Raw genomic sequence first — 17,163 nt, forward strand, 5'->3', positions numbered from 1 at the left:
TTTAACCCTTTCATACAGATGGCAAAGCTGTGGCACCTCATGCTCCTGTGCTGGGCCTGGAGTCCTCTGTGTCTGCCGGCCACTGTGAGCTTCACTGGTACACCACAGGAGTGTCAAAAGGCTCACTTTGTCCCTGGTTACAATCTGGGTGGAGAAGGCTTCGACATCGTCACGATGGAGAGGAAAGGTGCCTATATCATTGACACTGAAACATGGAAACTTGGAAGCAATGGCTCTTGCAGGCTGTACAGAAACAGCTACATGAATAGCAAGCAACAGAAGGTCCCAGTTGCTATAGTGGACTGGAGAGTCCTCCCGAAGTGCAGTTTAAAGGTCTCCGGTCTACTGTATGATTCGGTCGAACATCTTGTCAATGATTCCACATCATCCGTGTCCAATGATTGGGAAATCGGCCTCGATATCCCTGTAAGTCCCTCTGTCACTGTTGGGGTAGGATTTGGAGGTTCCCACTCCAAAGAGTCTACCTTCGGCATGCAAAAATCAAAACAAGACCGCTACACCTTCTCTCGCCATTCTGTCCGCTGTACATTCTACAGGTGAGTATCTGGACAGATATATGTCTTTATGTGAATTTATGTATGTATGTTTCACTGCACTGTGTGTATGCTTCCTGTGCTTCACAGCTACAGAGTGGCAACAAAACCTCAACTGAGTCACGAGTTTGAATCAGCTGTGAACTCCCTTCCTTCATATTCATGTAAGACTGCACAATTGTATCGCAGTATGATCGACACATATGGCACACATTTCATCACAAGGGTGTCTCTTGGAGGGCAAATGAAGGCAATCACTTCAATCAAGACCTGTCAGGCAACCATGAATGGCCTGTCAGCAACAGAAGTCAGTGATTGTTTGTCAGTCGAGGCCTCAGTTAGCTTTGCAGGTTCTGCCAGCATTAAGGCCATGTACAAACACTGTCAGGAAAAGAAGAAGAAGTTAGGCTCAAACAGAAGTTTTAGCAGCACGTTTAATGAGCGTAACACAGAGATCATTGGTGGAAATATCAATGGTGCTGATATCCTCTTTGAAGGGCAATCAGACCGCTCCATCTATAAAAACTGGGTCAACTCACTGATAACCTCACCTGATGTTGTCCAATACAACATCAAGCCCCTGCACACAGTACTGCCAGGTGGTCATCGTGCCAGTGCCGGACTGAAGAAGGAGGTGGAGAAGTACATCAAGAAAAATGCAGTGCTGAAAAAATGCTCAGAAAGCTGTACGATTGGGCAAAGATCCAGCAGAAGGGATCCTTGTGCTTGTGTTTGCAACAGTAATCAGAATATCAAGTCTAACTGCTGTCCTGCTGGTAAAGGTCTCGCAACATTAAGAGTCTTCAAGCTTTATGCAAAGGGTCTGTATGGTGATAGGTGGACTCAGACAGATGGTTCAGTTGAGGTTAGATATGGTGACCAGATAAAGCGCACTGCCATTATAGCAAACAATGACAATCCAAGATGGTCAGAGACATTTCAGTTTGGACAAATAACCATCAGCATGAAAGACAAACTTACATTCACTGTTTATGATGAGGATACCTACTGGGACAGTGATCTGCTTGGCAAGTGTACATTTGATCTGCGTAGAGGGAATGTGACAGACAGTTGTATGTTGAACCACGGTACCAACCCCCATGAGCCCCTCTCTGGCCAAGGTCTTCCACACCAGAAATGGGGTCCTTCTGGGGGAGACAGAGAAGCAGTGTGCCATGTAAATCAATCAGTCAGGATGTGGTCAGCTGTTGATACAGGACGAGGTAATCAGAGAATAACAATTTGATTTGATGAAGATCTTACATGTAGTTATTTGCTTCTCATGCTTTGACACTCTTACTGCTTCACTCATGATATAATCTATGTTTAAGTCACATACCGATTTCCATTTTTGTTGAAGCCAGATACATTGACTTGTTGCCTTTTTACAATGTCTACGTCTGACTGATGTAGCAGCAGATGGCTTTGGTTCACAGTTGGTTCACAGATAGTGTTTTTAAAGGCAGGGCCTTGAAATGGCAAAGAAGTGGCATGATGTTAGATGTACGGAGGGATGCGTCATGTTATTCACAAAGTGTGAGGCTGAGAATGTGTTAATAGTCGTGCCGATCTGGCCTCAGGCTTTACTCTTTAAATGTGGTTGTGTTTTGTTTTTTTTTTTTGTTTGTTTGTTTGTTTTTCAATGACAGGGTGTTAACAGACTTGTAAGGGTGAGCTGTGAAGTGCTGGTGTGAACGCTCACTCTTACTGCATTTCGGTCATACAGTTAATAACACACACTTTAACACATTGTTAAAGGAACATACATTTAATTGTTTCTTCCATTAATTATAATGCTGCTCGTTGCATCCTTGTAAATAGATTTAATTTTTGAGAAACTTTGTTCTGCTGCAACTAATTATTGGGCCGTAACACTGTTCATCCATCAGTCCATCTGTCCATTTATTTTTTGTGTGCCTTAATTGTCCTGTATTATTGTTGTAGGAGGTGCTAGGCTGCAGAGCAGCATACACTCTGAAGGAGTTATGAGTTATTAGTCTATACAAAGCCAACTTCTACCAACAAACACATTATTGCTTATAAGCAGTTAAAGAGCGCCTACTCCTCCTCACTTTCATGTCTTCAAACATTTACGAGGAGAACAAGAACACTTAGAGGAAACCTACAGTAACTCAAGGAACGGGACAATTCCAGTCGAGGAACTGTTTGTCAAATTGTTCAGACCTGCAAAACCGCAAAGTTTGTTTTTAACAGATCACAGCATATAGAGACATGCATGTCTCTCTACTGATTTCTACTGAAATAGAGTCAGCTACCGTTGGAGCAAAAGTCCCAGCCTTGGGCCACGAGAAAAAGACTCTTGTCAACACTTTGCTCAAAATATTCTCCAAAGATCAACTGAAGTCTTCTCAAAAATCAGCCAAACTAAGAGTAAAAGTTTATTGTGCAAAATAAAACTGTCACAGAAATAAATCTGAGCAGGTGCTGGGACCTAACTAGTTTTTAGTGTTCTGAACTGCCTTTATATTTCTTAGTGATGCTCCTTCAGTGGCTATATTTTTAAACAGGTGAATTTCTTGGTTAGTAAAGAAATAATGCTGTTATTGTTATCTAACTTTCTATCCTGCCCAGAAACTTCCTATTGGTGACCTGAAATTACTGGTGTCACTTTTGTTATGTGTTTGTATACATGTTCCGTAAGATATGATCACCTTGGAGGCTCTTTATGAACTTCCCATGAACTCAGCTTTTTTCATGATAATCTTCTTCATGTTGACTGCAAGGGGGTTAAGAGGAGAGACAGGTCATATAAAATGGCAGAGTAGTGTCCAAAATCTGGGAGCATTTCAAAATTAAACAAAAAGAAAACTCTATATACTGTGTTAATTTAAAACCTTACTAGCCTACCACCATAGCACAATGTCAGTGCTTACAGACCTGACTCAAGGAATGTTAATATATCACTAAATCAATATGACTGCTGGTTGAGATGAAGGCTAGGAGGTTATTTACAGCTTTATGTAATGGCTAGTACAGGATGCAAATCATTATACTCTCATCACTGTGAGGTTTAAAATACCAGAAAGTTTAAGTAGACAATGGAGCCTAAAATGCATAAATCCAATACTCTTATACCACTGTACTCTTCTATCATCTGACTGATATTCATTTTCTCACTGCTCTCACCCTAAACCTCTTTTCTTTCCTGAGACTGCCTGATAAACTTACAAATGTCCCTGCCACGCTTTCACTTCCCCTTTGTGATGATTCTCACCGTGAAGTTGAGTGTAATAAAACTGCTTGCACTTTGATCGAACAAACCCTGACAATGCTGTTTACAGCTAGTACAGCTAGTAGCCCTGTGATGGACTGGCGAAGTACAGCTGATATATGACAAGAACATGCACAAAATGTAAGCTACAACTAGTGATGGCTGCGTTGTCATATGTTTTCTGATGATTATTTTGGATGATGGTGCGTGGTTGTATGAAATATTTTATATCTACATATTGGAGGAGCCATTCTGAGCATATTTAAATTTTTGATGGGAGGCATCCCTCCAATAAATATTCAAATTATGGACTTAAAGGCTACAATGGGTTTATGTAAGCATTTTTTTGGTCATTATTGAACAAACTGAGGAATATATTTTTTAGTAAGCTGAAACTGATGATTACATGACTCGTGTTTTAGGAAAGCAAACTTTTTGTGATGTTTTCTTCCAGCTTTTAAGACCTCCATCCATCCATTATCTGTCATCACTTCACTATCCTGGACAGGTCAAGAGTTCATCACAGGGCTGACAAGACAAACAGCTGTTCACACTCACATTTACAAACGTGGACTGAACTCAGAACCTTCTTGCTGTGTGGAGACAGTGCTAACCACCGTACCATTGTGCTGCCCACTGAGAAGATCTGTGTGAAATAATTTATGTTGAGAGCATACATCGAAGTCTGTTTCCTGGTCTTGAAAAAGGTTAAGACCTCTACAGGTTGCTCCTCTTCTGTGTGTGATGCTATAATCTTGAAGCCATATTTGTAGCTCCAAACACACACAGCAAAATCTCCCAGTAAGCTGTCAGAGACAGGTCACATTATGGCTGATGTAGGTGCAAAGTTTTGATTAGGAAGAGTCCTGCCTTATTGATTTAATCTTTTGTTCAGTGGTTCATCATGATTATGCCAATTTTAGAGGTGTACCTTTCTAAGTACCTTTCTAAGTATTTCCTGGCCTCATTTTATGTTATATTTTGTTTAGTCACTCTCTTTTGGAAATTACAGTGACAGGAGACAGAATGAAATTCACTTCAACTCAAATCAATTCAATTCAGTTTATTTATATAGCGCCAATTCACAACAGAAGTTATCTGTTGTGAATTGTTGTGACCACTTTCCAATTAGAGCAGGTCTAGACCAAACTATTTAATTAAACTGTAATACAGAGAGCCCAACATTCCCCCTTGAGCAAGCACTTGGTGACAGTGGTGAGGAAAAACTGCCTTTTAGAAGGCAGAAACCTTGGAGCAGACCCCGGCTCAAGATGGGCAGCCATTTGCCTTGACCAGTTGGGTTGAGAGAGAGAGAGAGAGAGAGAGAGAGAGAGAGAGAGAGAGAGAGAGAGAGAGAGAGAGAGAGAGAGAGAGAGAGACAAACAGACAGACAGACAGACAGACAAAGAGAGGGGGGTGGGGCGTGAGAGAAGGAGCACACAAGCAGAGATGCATAGCAGCAGTAATAATACCAGAATATACCAGTATTGGAACTGTAGATAATGATAATGATAATGAAGTATACAGAAGGTAGTACGGTGATTATGATAGCAATATTAGTAACAATAATAATGGTAGCAGCTGCAGCAGAATAGTAATAGAATTAAAATAAATTATGACTAAACAGTAGTAATTGCAGTAAATTTCGAGCAGGACTGCAGCAGGAGGTCCAACCACGATCCATGAGAACCTGCGAGACGAGAAAGCACAAGGACTCCAGGGAAGAACTTGAGTTAGTGACGTGCATTAAAGAGACATAAATGTGTGTGCAGAAGGAGAGGGAGAGGAAGAAAGAGCTCAGTGCATCATGGGAGACCCCCCGGCAGTCTGAGTCTATAGCAGCATAACTAGGGATGATTTTGGGATAATGTAAGTTCACAGCTCAACACAATAAGGTCTAGTTGTTTTTATACCTTTTAATGTTAAAATCTCACATCTTTAGCATATCTTTTGATGCAGGTATACTGGACACATATACAAAAGTATCACCATCAACACTCAATCAGTTAAAGTCAGCCACTCAAATTTAAGGGATTTAATATGGCATCAGTTCATGATTAAACAAACTTGTGAATATATCTTCCAAAAGTTGTGGAAAAACAAAACCATTTTATTTAGGCCTGCATTTAAATGGTCAACACTAACCAGATCCTCCAAAATGACCTGGCACCTCGCTAACCACCTCTTTAACCAGTTTCAACAAACAATGAAAATTACAGGTTTCATTCTGCCATAGGATTCATTATAGTCTATTTTTTCATGTCTTGGGAAGATACGGTACAGCAGATGCACCCAGTACACTGGAAACAAAAGGTAGATTGCAACATGTCCATTAGTATGGGACAATTAGGGCTTAAATTTAACATTACATTACATAAAAAAACAAAGTTCGGACTTTTGAATTCCTAGTTACAGGTAGGTGCAACATTTAGATCGATCATTTACATTATTTTACATCATTTGTTTCAAAGTTATAGGACATGTTTTGGTCTAAACTTTGTAAAAGAGCCTCACAAACCTTGTCATGTACTTCACTGATGGAGTTGTTAATTTAGGATGGACCACTTTAAACTCCAACCTCCATGCTGTAACACTGCAGTACATTTTGAGATATTTGCACCAGATATTTTAGTTGCATTTAATGTCTTCTGCTTCACTGACTGGATTTTGTTCGCTTTGGGTTGTTTTTATTTTTATCAATTCATATATTACAGTCGCCAGATGCATCTTAACTGAATCTTTTAAGCTAAATTTTCAAATACCCGGTGTATGCTTTCAGTTGTTTTTGCTCAGTGTTAATATGATTTTGTATAAACCCTGCTTCCTCTTTTTGGGCACAATTTAACTTTATCTTATATAGAATAAAAATGTGTGAATGAAGTGAGTCAAATATATAATGCATATATATGCATTACATAGGCAGTCAAGACTCCACCTCATTGACATCAATATTTAAAGTCACACTTTGTGAGCCACTGAACAGAGCTTGCTGTTGACACCCAAAGTGAGACACTGAGACCTTTCTCCTGTGATATAGTGATACTCTTGTGTCAGATTCATCATATTCAAGATGTCATTGCTTTAATGTCAACAATTTGTATTATATTTGTATCTGATGTTTTGTCACTTTTTATTTCTTTCATACAGATGGCAAAGCTGTGGCACCTCATGCTCCTGTGCTGGGCCTGGAGTCCTCTGTGTCTGCCGGCCACTGTGAGCTTCATTGGTACACCACGGGAGTGTCAAAAGGCTCACTTTGTCCCTGGTTACAATCTGGGTGGAGAAGGCTTCGACATCGTCACGATGAAGAGGAAAGGTGCCTATATCATTGACACTGAAACATGGAAACTTGGAAGCAATGGCTCTTGCAGGCTGTACAGAAACAGCTACATGAATAACAAGCAACAGAAGGTCCCAGTTGCTGTGGTGGACTGGAGAGTCCTCCCGAAGTGCAGTTTAAAGGTCTCCAGTCTACTGTATGATTCGGTCGAAGCTCTTGTCAATGATTCCACATCATCCGTGTCCAATGATTGGAAAGTCGGCCTCAATATCCTTGGCGCTGTTGGGGTAGGATTTGGAGGTTCCCACTCCAAAGAGTCTACCTTCGGCATGCAAAAATCAAAACAAGACCGCTACACCTTCTCTCGCCATTCTGTCCACTGTACATTCTACAGGTGAGTATCTGGACAGAGGACTGATACATGGTTTGTTAGCAATAATGACAGCACTTTTTAAAAAGAACAGTAACAGTGATGGGAATAAAATGTGACTGTGATTGTAATTTGTATACTTCTTGTGCTTCACAGCTACAGAGTGGCAACAAAACCTCCACTGAGTCATGATTTTGAATCAGCTGTGAACTCCCTTCCTTCATATTCATGTAAGACTGCACAATTGTATCGCAGTATGATCGACACATATGGCACACATTTCATCACAAGGGTGTCTCTTGGAGGGGAAATGAAGGCAATCACTTCAATCAAGACCTGTCAGGCAACCATGAATGGCCTGTCAGCAACAGAAGTCAGTGATTGTTTGTTAGTCGAGGCCTCAGATAGCTTTGCAGGTTCTGACAGCATTAAGGCCATGTACAAACACTGTCAGGAAAAGAAGAAGAAGTTAGGCTCAAACAGTTTTAGCAGCATGTTTAATGAGCGTAACACAGAGATCATTGGTGGAAATATCAATGGTGCTGATATCCTCTTTGAAGGACAATCAGACCGCTCCATCTATAAAAACTGGGTCAACTCACTGAAAACCTCACCTGATGTTGTCCAATACAACATCAAGCCCCTGCACACAGTACTGCCAGGTGGTCATCGTGCCAGTGCCGGACTGAAGAAGGAGGTGGAGAAGTACATCAAGAAAAATGCAGTGCTGAAAAAATGCTCAGAAAGCTGTACGATTGGGCAAAGATCCAGCAGAAGGGATCCTTGTGCTTGTGTTTGCAACAGTAATCAGAATATCAAGTCTAACTGCTGTCCTGCTGGTAAAGGTCTCGCAACATTAAGAGTCTTCAAGCTTTATGCAAAGGGTCTGTATGGTGATTGGTTCACTCAGACAGATGGTTCAGTTGAAGTTAGATATGGTAACCAGATAAAGCGCACTGCCATTATAGCAAACAATGACAATCCAAGATGGTCAGAGACATTTCAGTTTGGACAAATAACCATCAGCATGAAAGACAAACTTACATTCACTGTTTATGATGATGATATCTTCTGGAACGTTGATCTGCTTGGCAAGTGTACATTTGATCTGCATAGAGGGAAGGTGACAGACAGTTGTATGTTCAAACATGGTACCTTCTTCTTCTCCTATGAAGTGAAGTGTGCGCCAAGTCTTGGTGGCAACCAGTGTCAAGAGTACATACCAACCCCCATGAGCCCCTCTCTGGCCAAGGTCTTCCACACCAGAAATGGGGTCCTTCTTGGAGAAACTAACGAGCAATGTGATGAACCAGTCAGTCAGTCAGGATGAGCCCAGATAGAGATATGAAATGGAAGACAGTTAAGACAAGACATTAAACTTAATGAGGGATACTTTGCCAGTAGATGATAATGCTTGCAATCTTGCTGCCATATTTGTTTAACTTTCATATGGATTTATGATTTCCTTTCCAGACATTTCTCAAATTTAATTAGAATTATGTTTGTAAACTTTCATAGTGCAGGTTTTATGTTTTTCTACTTTGTAACATGTATGTTATTACATTTGCCAGTAAAGCATTCACAGAAACAGCACAGGTGTCTGACTATATGTTATCAAACTGTTGTTTGATGAAAGTCCTTTTTATTTTTTCAGTTATATGTAACACATGTAAACATTTGAGTGTACTTAAGTGAGAGAGAACACCACAGATATTACTCTAAATGACTTCAGCTGTATTCATGACGAATGATGACTCTTGTGATGTTATCAACAAACAAGTTGTATAATCTCAGACAAAAGTAGTGAGCAAGACAAGAAGGTGAGACAACTGAAAGCTAGTCTACCTGCTCTCCAAAGCCAAATTTATTGAACCAACCACTCAGAAAATGTGAGATGCAAAATGGCTCAACTTATAACCCAGCAAGGATAACCATTTGCAGATAATTACAGTGATTCACTGGAGCAGAACAGCAGTTTACACTTACTTATCTCTCACCTTTTTCAAAACAGTATGAGGACCCCAGAGAGATGCATGAAAGCCCAGTCCACTCTGGAGCATAAGAAAGAGAAACTGGTCTCCCACCAAAAACCCATATTCATCAGCTTCCTGATTAAGCCAAAGCTGTTAATGTAGTCCTGAGCTTGTTAGAGAATTCTATTTGACTACATCACAAGCTGACAACAAGTGGTCTGGTGACCTGTGGCACAAATGTGTAAACTAAGTATCAGCATTGCTTCATCCTTTGCACATCAAATACCAAAAATGTACACTGTAAAAAGGTTTTCTGTGTCAGAATAATGGATGTGTGTATGTTTGTGTGTTGTGAGTTCATAGGGAAAAAACCTGTTTACACAGTCACATTGTGAGGATCCGCCTTACTTATGGGGACAAAATGCAAGTCCCCACAACATAAACCATTAAATATTAGGGTGAAGACTTGCTTTAATGTTAGGCTGAGGTTGGGGTTAGATTAAGGTAAGGGTTAGGATTAGGGAAGTAATGTTTATTGTTTATTGTGTATTGGTTAGGTGGTGGTTAAGCCAACAGGAAATGAATGTCTATATAACGTCCCCAAAAGTGATGGAAACAAGACACTGTGTGTGTGTGTGTGTGTGTGTGTGTGTGTGTGTGTGTGTGTGTGTGTGTGTGTGTGTGTATTTACACAAACACAAAGTTCTCTGAGGATCTCAACCAATCACTTTGCCTCTGTTTATGAGCACACCTGCTCTCTGAGTTATAAATAGACGGTGGATACATCAATTCCCTCGTGTCACACAGCTCAAGTTCAAAAACTTCTGTTTCTGACAGAAGGGAGAAGACACATTCCACAAAGACAGACAGTAGCTGATAAACAGTGACCTGCCACTACAGAAACATATCTATGATGTATGTACTAGGAGTTGTATTAATTTGCAAATGACTTCTTAAAAGTCAAGCCAATCAATATATGTGCACAGTTAACACATACAATATACATAATACAATAATTTCCACAACAGAAACTATGGATAACACAATTTCTTTGGAAATGTTTTAACTTCTGGTTGTAAGTCTGAAGATTTGGTGTTTGGCTGATGTAAAACAGCTGTGTGAATGCCTCTCATCTCTGATGATTTCTGCTTGGAAGTAGTGCCCCTCTGTGGCAACAACATGAATTGCAATATTTCAGAGGTCCCAGAATATTTGAGCAGATGGAACATATATATACATATAGATGGAAACTCCATCTATATGTACCATATAGAACTTTAATGCAGAATACCATTATTTATCAATTGACACACTTTATGCACAATCTGCTAGTAAACTGTATGTGTGTTATTAAAAAGGACAAGATGTCCCTTCAAAATCTGGTGAAATTGAAGCTGAATGTAGCATATAATGAAATGTATTTTAACTACACCTAAAGTATTATAACTTTTCACAGTTTTACAGTTTTGACTTTAACGTTATGTCATAGTTGGGGGATCACTGGGAATTTTAAAACCATTTATATTGTCCATAAATTTTCATGACAAGACACTCAAGCATAAGTATTGTATATTCTTTGTCATTTATATCGGAAGGTGGTCCTTGGAAATTTTTAATGATCAGAGGTGGGGCTTAAATTACAGTACCAAATACTGAGGATTCTCTTGTAAAATGTTACCATATAAACAACATGGTCTCGGTACTGTGTGTTGCATGAAATCAAACTCTCTCAGTGTTTGAAACTGCTCAGATCAAAAAATTTGAACAATTTGACTTGACTTTGCTTTGTGTGTTGTGCAAACAGTGCAATCAAAGTTTTTTTTAGATGAACCATTTGTATGGTAAAAAAGGAGAAATTGTGTATTCTGATGGGACACTACAGCTATGATTAATTCAGCAAATTTACCGAGTTTGCTTCTTCTGATGAATTTTTTAAAAACTTGAAGCACATACAAATAGAGCACAGTTTCATTAAATGACAAAGGAAGTCTTGGTGCATCTCTGCTCATGATTCTTATTGATTTTAATTCCCAGTTGCAATTTTTTTGCCATATGTCTGAGTGCTATAAGTGCTATCATCAAGTGTGACAGTTGTTAAACCACAGGGTATTTACTGAAAAGTACTTTCTCAGGTTGAATAAACTTTCTTATGTTTAATTGTTATTCACTGAATCCCAGTAGATGTAATTAATTTTTTGAATGCACAGAGAAGAGTCTTCAATGTCATGGTAAAAAGAAATAACTATCTACTACATAATCTAAATTTAAAATGCACTGATGTGATCTGCAAGAGTGAAGGTTTGACTGTTCTAATAGGAGACACTGTGCATACAACATGCATCTTAATTGTTAAGGTGCTTCACGAGTTGCAGCTTCATGTGTGGCAAAGGACTACTGTGAACAAAAAAATTTGCTTTTTGGACATACTAAACACTGTGTGTGGTGTGGGCTGCTAGAAATGCACCATTCATCCTGTGAAGCCTAGAAGTGGTCAGCAGATGCATGTATGCAGGAGCGCTTGTGGTTGAAGAACATCAAGCGAAAACAAACCTCCGCCCCAAAAAACAAACAAAAGTTGTAGATTGTAGAAGATAACTGCAAGATTTCATTTTCAGCAAGGTAGTGACCCAAATATAAAAGTTCAGAGGGTGCGGTGAGTGTTGTTAGTGTGAACTCTCACTCCTATTGTAACACTTTCTCAATTGAATAGTCATTCCCACACCAACAGTGAAAAGCTTTTCTATTTTTTCATACATTACTAACTTATTCCATGTCAATTATATTGTCATTTACAGTGAGAAGCATATTGTTAAGTTTCTCATTAGTTCAAAACATATTTCATCTATCCAATATTCGTTATTTAGGTTGTAGCAGGATGCTGTAGCTCAACCCTGCATGCGTTGGCTGAGAGAATGTGTGTGTGTGTGTGTGTGTGTGTGTGTGTGTGTGTGTGTGAGGTGGGGGGGGGTCAGAATGATAGTGGAGGGATCATACAAGGTTAACACTCATATATACACCTGCAGGCAATTTACAGTTTCAGTTTCACCTCATCTGCATGTGAGGCCTGTGGAATGAGCCCATTGGCCCTTTATTGCGAGGTGATAATACTGAATAATGAATAGAATTTAATACCAGTTAAAATTGGTAACACAGAGGCAGAGATGTTGCGATTTTTAGTAACTAGACTGGGTCAAGCTCAGAAACACTGGAACCTTTGCTTCCTATAGTGCAGCTAGTGTTTTAGGCCTTTGCTGCCTGGTAAACAGCCATATTCTTCAAACTCCATTCCCCTGTTTTTAGCACAGGCTTTGTGTAAACTCGACTAACATTCTGTCATGCCGGAAGCTCTGTGGTTGTGCTTATGCACAGTGGTGCTTTGAGCTGCATGCAAATGTTAGCATTCTGACAAGCTCACTGTTGATACAAAACATTTACAAGTCAGGCTGAGGTCAGTATTATAAAGTAGGATTTGGGGTTACAGAGGTAATTTCAGTTATGACAGTGGTTTATTTTTTTCAAGGTACATCACCATGGTAACACGCTGCACACCTAATCTGTTCTGGAGTGGGTTATGTTCACAATTACAGATAAACACATATTAAAGCACAGCCCCCTGACCAATCAAGTTTTTGGAAAATGGCATTATTATTCTACAAGATCCTCTCCTTTCATAGGTTTGGTCTAACACACAATCATACCTACAGTGTGCAGTGAAATTCTTTTTGTCCCTGCTACCAAAAAATAGAATAGTAAAATAGAATGAGTAAAATTAAATATTATAAAATAGAAACCTTGTAAAAATAATAAAACTAAAAATGTGAAAAAGTGCAGTATTTACATGTGCAGTATTTACATGTACAGTATTTACATCTGGTGCAGGTGGGAGTAGGATTGTCCAGATTAACGCTCAAAAAAGGCTAAAATTGTTAGATAAGCCATATATGAGGCAGTAATATTACTTTTTTTGCCAGCTTGCATTTGGCAGCTGCATGTGCTGCTTTAAACCTCATTTTTTATGTTTGTTTAATATTAAAGTTTATGCCAGTAAAATATTCTGCTCTGCTGCCAGGATACTTGTGCATGTCATATGTGGCAAAAACATCCACTCATGTATACATTGCAAAATCCTGGGTCGACTTACCAAGCTGATAACCTGCATCATATGACCACTTAGCGTGATTGTGGTTGTTAGGGTTAAAGATGCCAGATAACAAAAAGATATTCCTGGATATGCTGAATTGCTTTATGGTATATGCTCATTGTTTACAATGGTCACCACCTCAGTTTAGTATGTTAGCATGCTAACATTTGTTTATTAGCAGAGGTGCAGATAGAGCCACATGACTTGCTCAAAGATTAAAAATGTTATTAAAGAAGCAACCAAACAACTAATATCAACATCATGGGTACAAAATTAATGTCCATCAAGTGCCAAATGCGAGTAGAATTTCCATTTGCCAGGGAAACCTCGTAAGGTAATCTGCCACACTGGCGGGTAAATGTTTGTCTCAAAAATGTCTGATACCTGTCAGATAAATATGACTTGAACCACTGAAAGGCAGATCCTTTAATCCCAATATCATGGTTCAGTCACTGGAGAAGAATGCTGTGATCAATGGTATGAAATGCAGCACTGAGATCTAGAAATACAAGTATGGAGTCAATACCTCTATTGGATGCCAGGAGAAGGTTGTTAGAAACTTTTCAGTGCTGTTTCAGTACTATAGGGTTCTATAAATCCAGATTGGAAAGCTTCGAAAAGGTCATTAGCGTGGAGATGTCGATGTAGCTGCACTAGGACAACCTTCTCAAGGATCTTGGAGATGTATGGAAGGTTGGATATAGGTCTGTATTTAACTAATACGTAGATGGAGATATAGATGGATACTTTATTGATCCCAAGGGAAATTCAAGCATCCAGTAGCCCTTTACAGCAGTGTAGGTTAGTCAAAAGTAAGCAAACAAACAACCAAACAAGGCCTAACTGTTAGTGGGAAAAATAGACTAAACATACTAAATAAACTAACATATGCTACATAAAGTACAATAGAGTGCAGAGAATGCAGGTCAACCAGATTGACTGTGTGTAAAAAACAAACTAAAAAGCCACAGTGTAAACATATGTAAACGGATTGCTACTGTGAAATGAGTTATAAAGTGCAGGTTAATTGTGCAAAAAAACCATATAAGATAAGTTGCATAGTGGAATTAAGATCAATAAATAAATGTGATTTACACCTGATGTGATTCAGGCACAGACTGTCACTGGGATCGTGACCCCTGAACACTCAGAGATGTGCTGTAGAGTCTAATGGCCAGGGGAACAAACGAGTTCCTGAGTCTGTGGAGCAGGTCAGAGACAGCAGCCTGGTGCTGAACACACTCCTCTGACTGATCAGAGTCCTGTGCAGAGGGTGGGAGGCATTGTCCAGTATGGACAGAATCTTATCCAGGGTCCGTTTTTCTGCTACTGACACTACAGAGTCCAGCTCTGTGCACACCACAGATCCTGCCCTCCGCACCAGTCTGTCCAGCATAGAAGAGGACGCTGGACACCACAGTCTGGTAGAACATCAGCAGCAGTTTTTTGCAGATGTCCTTATCCGTCTGTGTCTGGCTTTTGTTTGTAACAATAATCACATGTACATATAGTCTCACTTTGTCAAATTTAATCCAAATGTGTGTGAGATACAGGGTCTGATAATCTGCCTTTCCCCTGCCTCTTTCTTTTCAGTTACATAATGCCAATAAAGCATGAACAACGACAACACAGGTGTTTGTCTAACTGTACATTTCAAAAGTGCTGTGTAATTGTACATTTTATGTGTAACATTTAAATGCACCTCAAAATATGCCAAAGAAAATATAAAGACTGTTAACACTTTAGAAGTTTTTTTCATCGCTTCAAACATTTTTCACTGTACTCCAGTACACTGTATTGTACTACTTTGAACCATGTGGGTCTTCCCTGCTGTGGCCTGAGGTGAAGAGTGTAGAGATTCAAACATGAGAGAAGACATTTAAATATAAATTACTTACTAAAACGTTAAAAAAAAAAGTCAAAAAAGTCAAAATAAAAGATATAGAATAAAGAGTGCATTATTTCTAGGGGCCTTGCCTCACCACCTTCCCACAAATACATATAGATGATAACTTATTATATTAAATTTTTATTTTAGTCATCATACTTGATGAAGATCACTTTTTTTGTATGTTATAAAAAGGAATCAGAAAGTCACAGGTATGTGTGTAACTCCCCCAAACCATGTCTTTCTAAGTACAATATAAATTCTATTAGGAGCTACTCTATGTCTCCCTATACTGCCCTATTGCCCTATACTGTCCTGTGGATATTATAGTATGTTATGATTGCTTAGGCACAATTTTAAACACTGGGCTCACAGAACACAATTCACACAGAACACCACAAATTTGTTGCAAATATATGTGTATACATATATATACACTGTTGCCCATAAATTTGGAATAATTTTGTTTTCAGACACAATCCTCTGTTTATTCCTATTTAAATGCATCAGTAATCACTTTTGACCAGGTGCAATTATTACACCATGTGTCCCAGTTACCCAGGTGAAATGAATTCATGCATAACATTTGTTTGGCACTATAAAAGACAAAACATTTGCTGTGTTTCCTGCTTAAAGCCTGTATGCAATAGGTCCACATTTTCAGAATTGTCTGAAATAATTTCGACCAGATTTGACACAGAACTTCTCTCGGCTATGCCTCGTCCGACGTCACTGGCAATACGCCAAAGAGTGCTTGCACTCCGACTGGATGGACACAAACAGGCCGATATTGCTGATGTGCTTGGAATATCCACGCCTAACTGTTCAACACAGAGTTGCTCGAATACGCTGGGCTAGGGAGCACAGAAGATTACAGCTCGGGCACTGGCGACGTGTTATCTTTATGGACGAGAGCCGCTGTATCCTTAATCAGACAGATGGAAGACAACGGGTTTGACCATTTCGTGGCACCTTTGCGATATTCTCAAAAGATCAACTGAAGTCTTCTCAAAAATCAGCCAAACTAAGAGTAAAAGTTTATTGTGCAAAATAAAACAGTCACAGAAATAAATCTGCAGACAGATGGAAGACAACGGGTTTGACCATTTCGTGGCAAAAACCTTTGCGATGACTGCATCCAGGAAACCACTCAAGCTGGTGGTGGCTCAGTGATGGTATGGGCTGGCATTCATCATGGAGGAAAGACACCATTGGTGGTGCTGGATGGAAACGTCAATGCGTGTACAGGGACATCCTGGAGAACCATTTCCTCCCATATGCAAGACGGGTCTATGGGAACAACTTTCGTTCGCAAGACGATAACACTAGAGCACATAGGGCAGCTGCAGTGAGAGAGTATCTTGATGCAGAGGGGGTGCAGCTCCCTGATATGAACCCTACTGAGCATGCCTGGGATGCCTTAGGCTGAGCCATCAATGAGAGGGACAATATTCCTCAAACTCTAAAGGAGTTGGCCCAGGCTCTGACCGAAGAGTGGGACGCCCTGCCCACTGACAACATGGACAGGCTTGTGGACAGTATGCCACGACGTCTTAATGCACTGATCCATGTCAGGGGTGGCCATACTATTACTACACACTAATATTAGTGACTGTATGACATTTGAAAGAGTAATACTGGACATTCATATGCATGAAATCTCCTCGAATATGTGTGTCCTGTTAAACTGACCAAGGCTGAAGAATTTAAACAAAGCCTTAATCC

At 39.7% G+C, this 17,163-nt stretch overlaps 1 protein-coding gene across 2 annotated transcripts; it reads left to right on the plus strand.

Annotated features, from left to right (window-relative positions):
• Positions 1 to 9,481, plus strand: LOC124066542 (perforin-1-like). 2 transcript variants are annotated; one of them, XM_046403000.1, is made up of 3 exons: positions 1 to 557; positions 645 to 1,642; positions 8,588 to 9,481. In XM_046403000.1, the coding sequence occupies exons 1-3, from the start codon at positions 19 to 21 to the stop codon at positions 8,764 to 8,766; spliced, it is 1,716 nt and encodes a 571-aa protein (XP_046258956.1). In that variant the 5' UTR covers positions 1 to 18; the 3' UTR covers positions 8,767 to 9,481. The 2 variants fall into 2 exon arrangements, with proteins under 2 accessions (XP_046258956.1, XP_046258967.1); XM_046403011.1 differs by lacking the exons at positions 1 to 557; positions 645 to 1,642 and adding exons at positions 6,770 to 6,790; positions 6,934 to 7,460 and having other exon boundaries at positions 7,593 to 9,032.
• The last annotated feature ends 7,682 nt before the right edge of the window (positions 9,482 to 17,163 follow it).

This window comes from Scatophagus argus, chromosome 2, assembly GCF_020382885.2.
Source record: "Scatophagus argus isolate fScaArg1 chromosome 2, fScaArg1.pri, whole genome shotgun sequence".
Taxonomy (NCBI): Eukaryota; Metazoa; Chordata; class Actinopteri; family Scatophagidae; genus Scatophagus; species Scatophagus argus.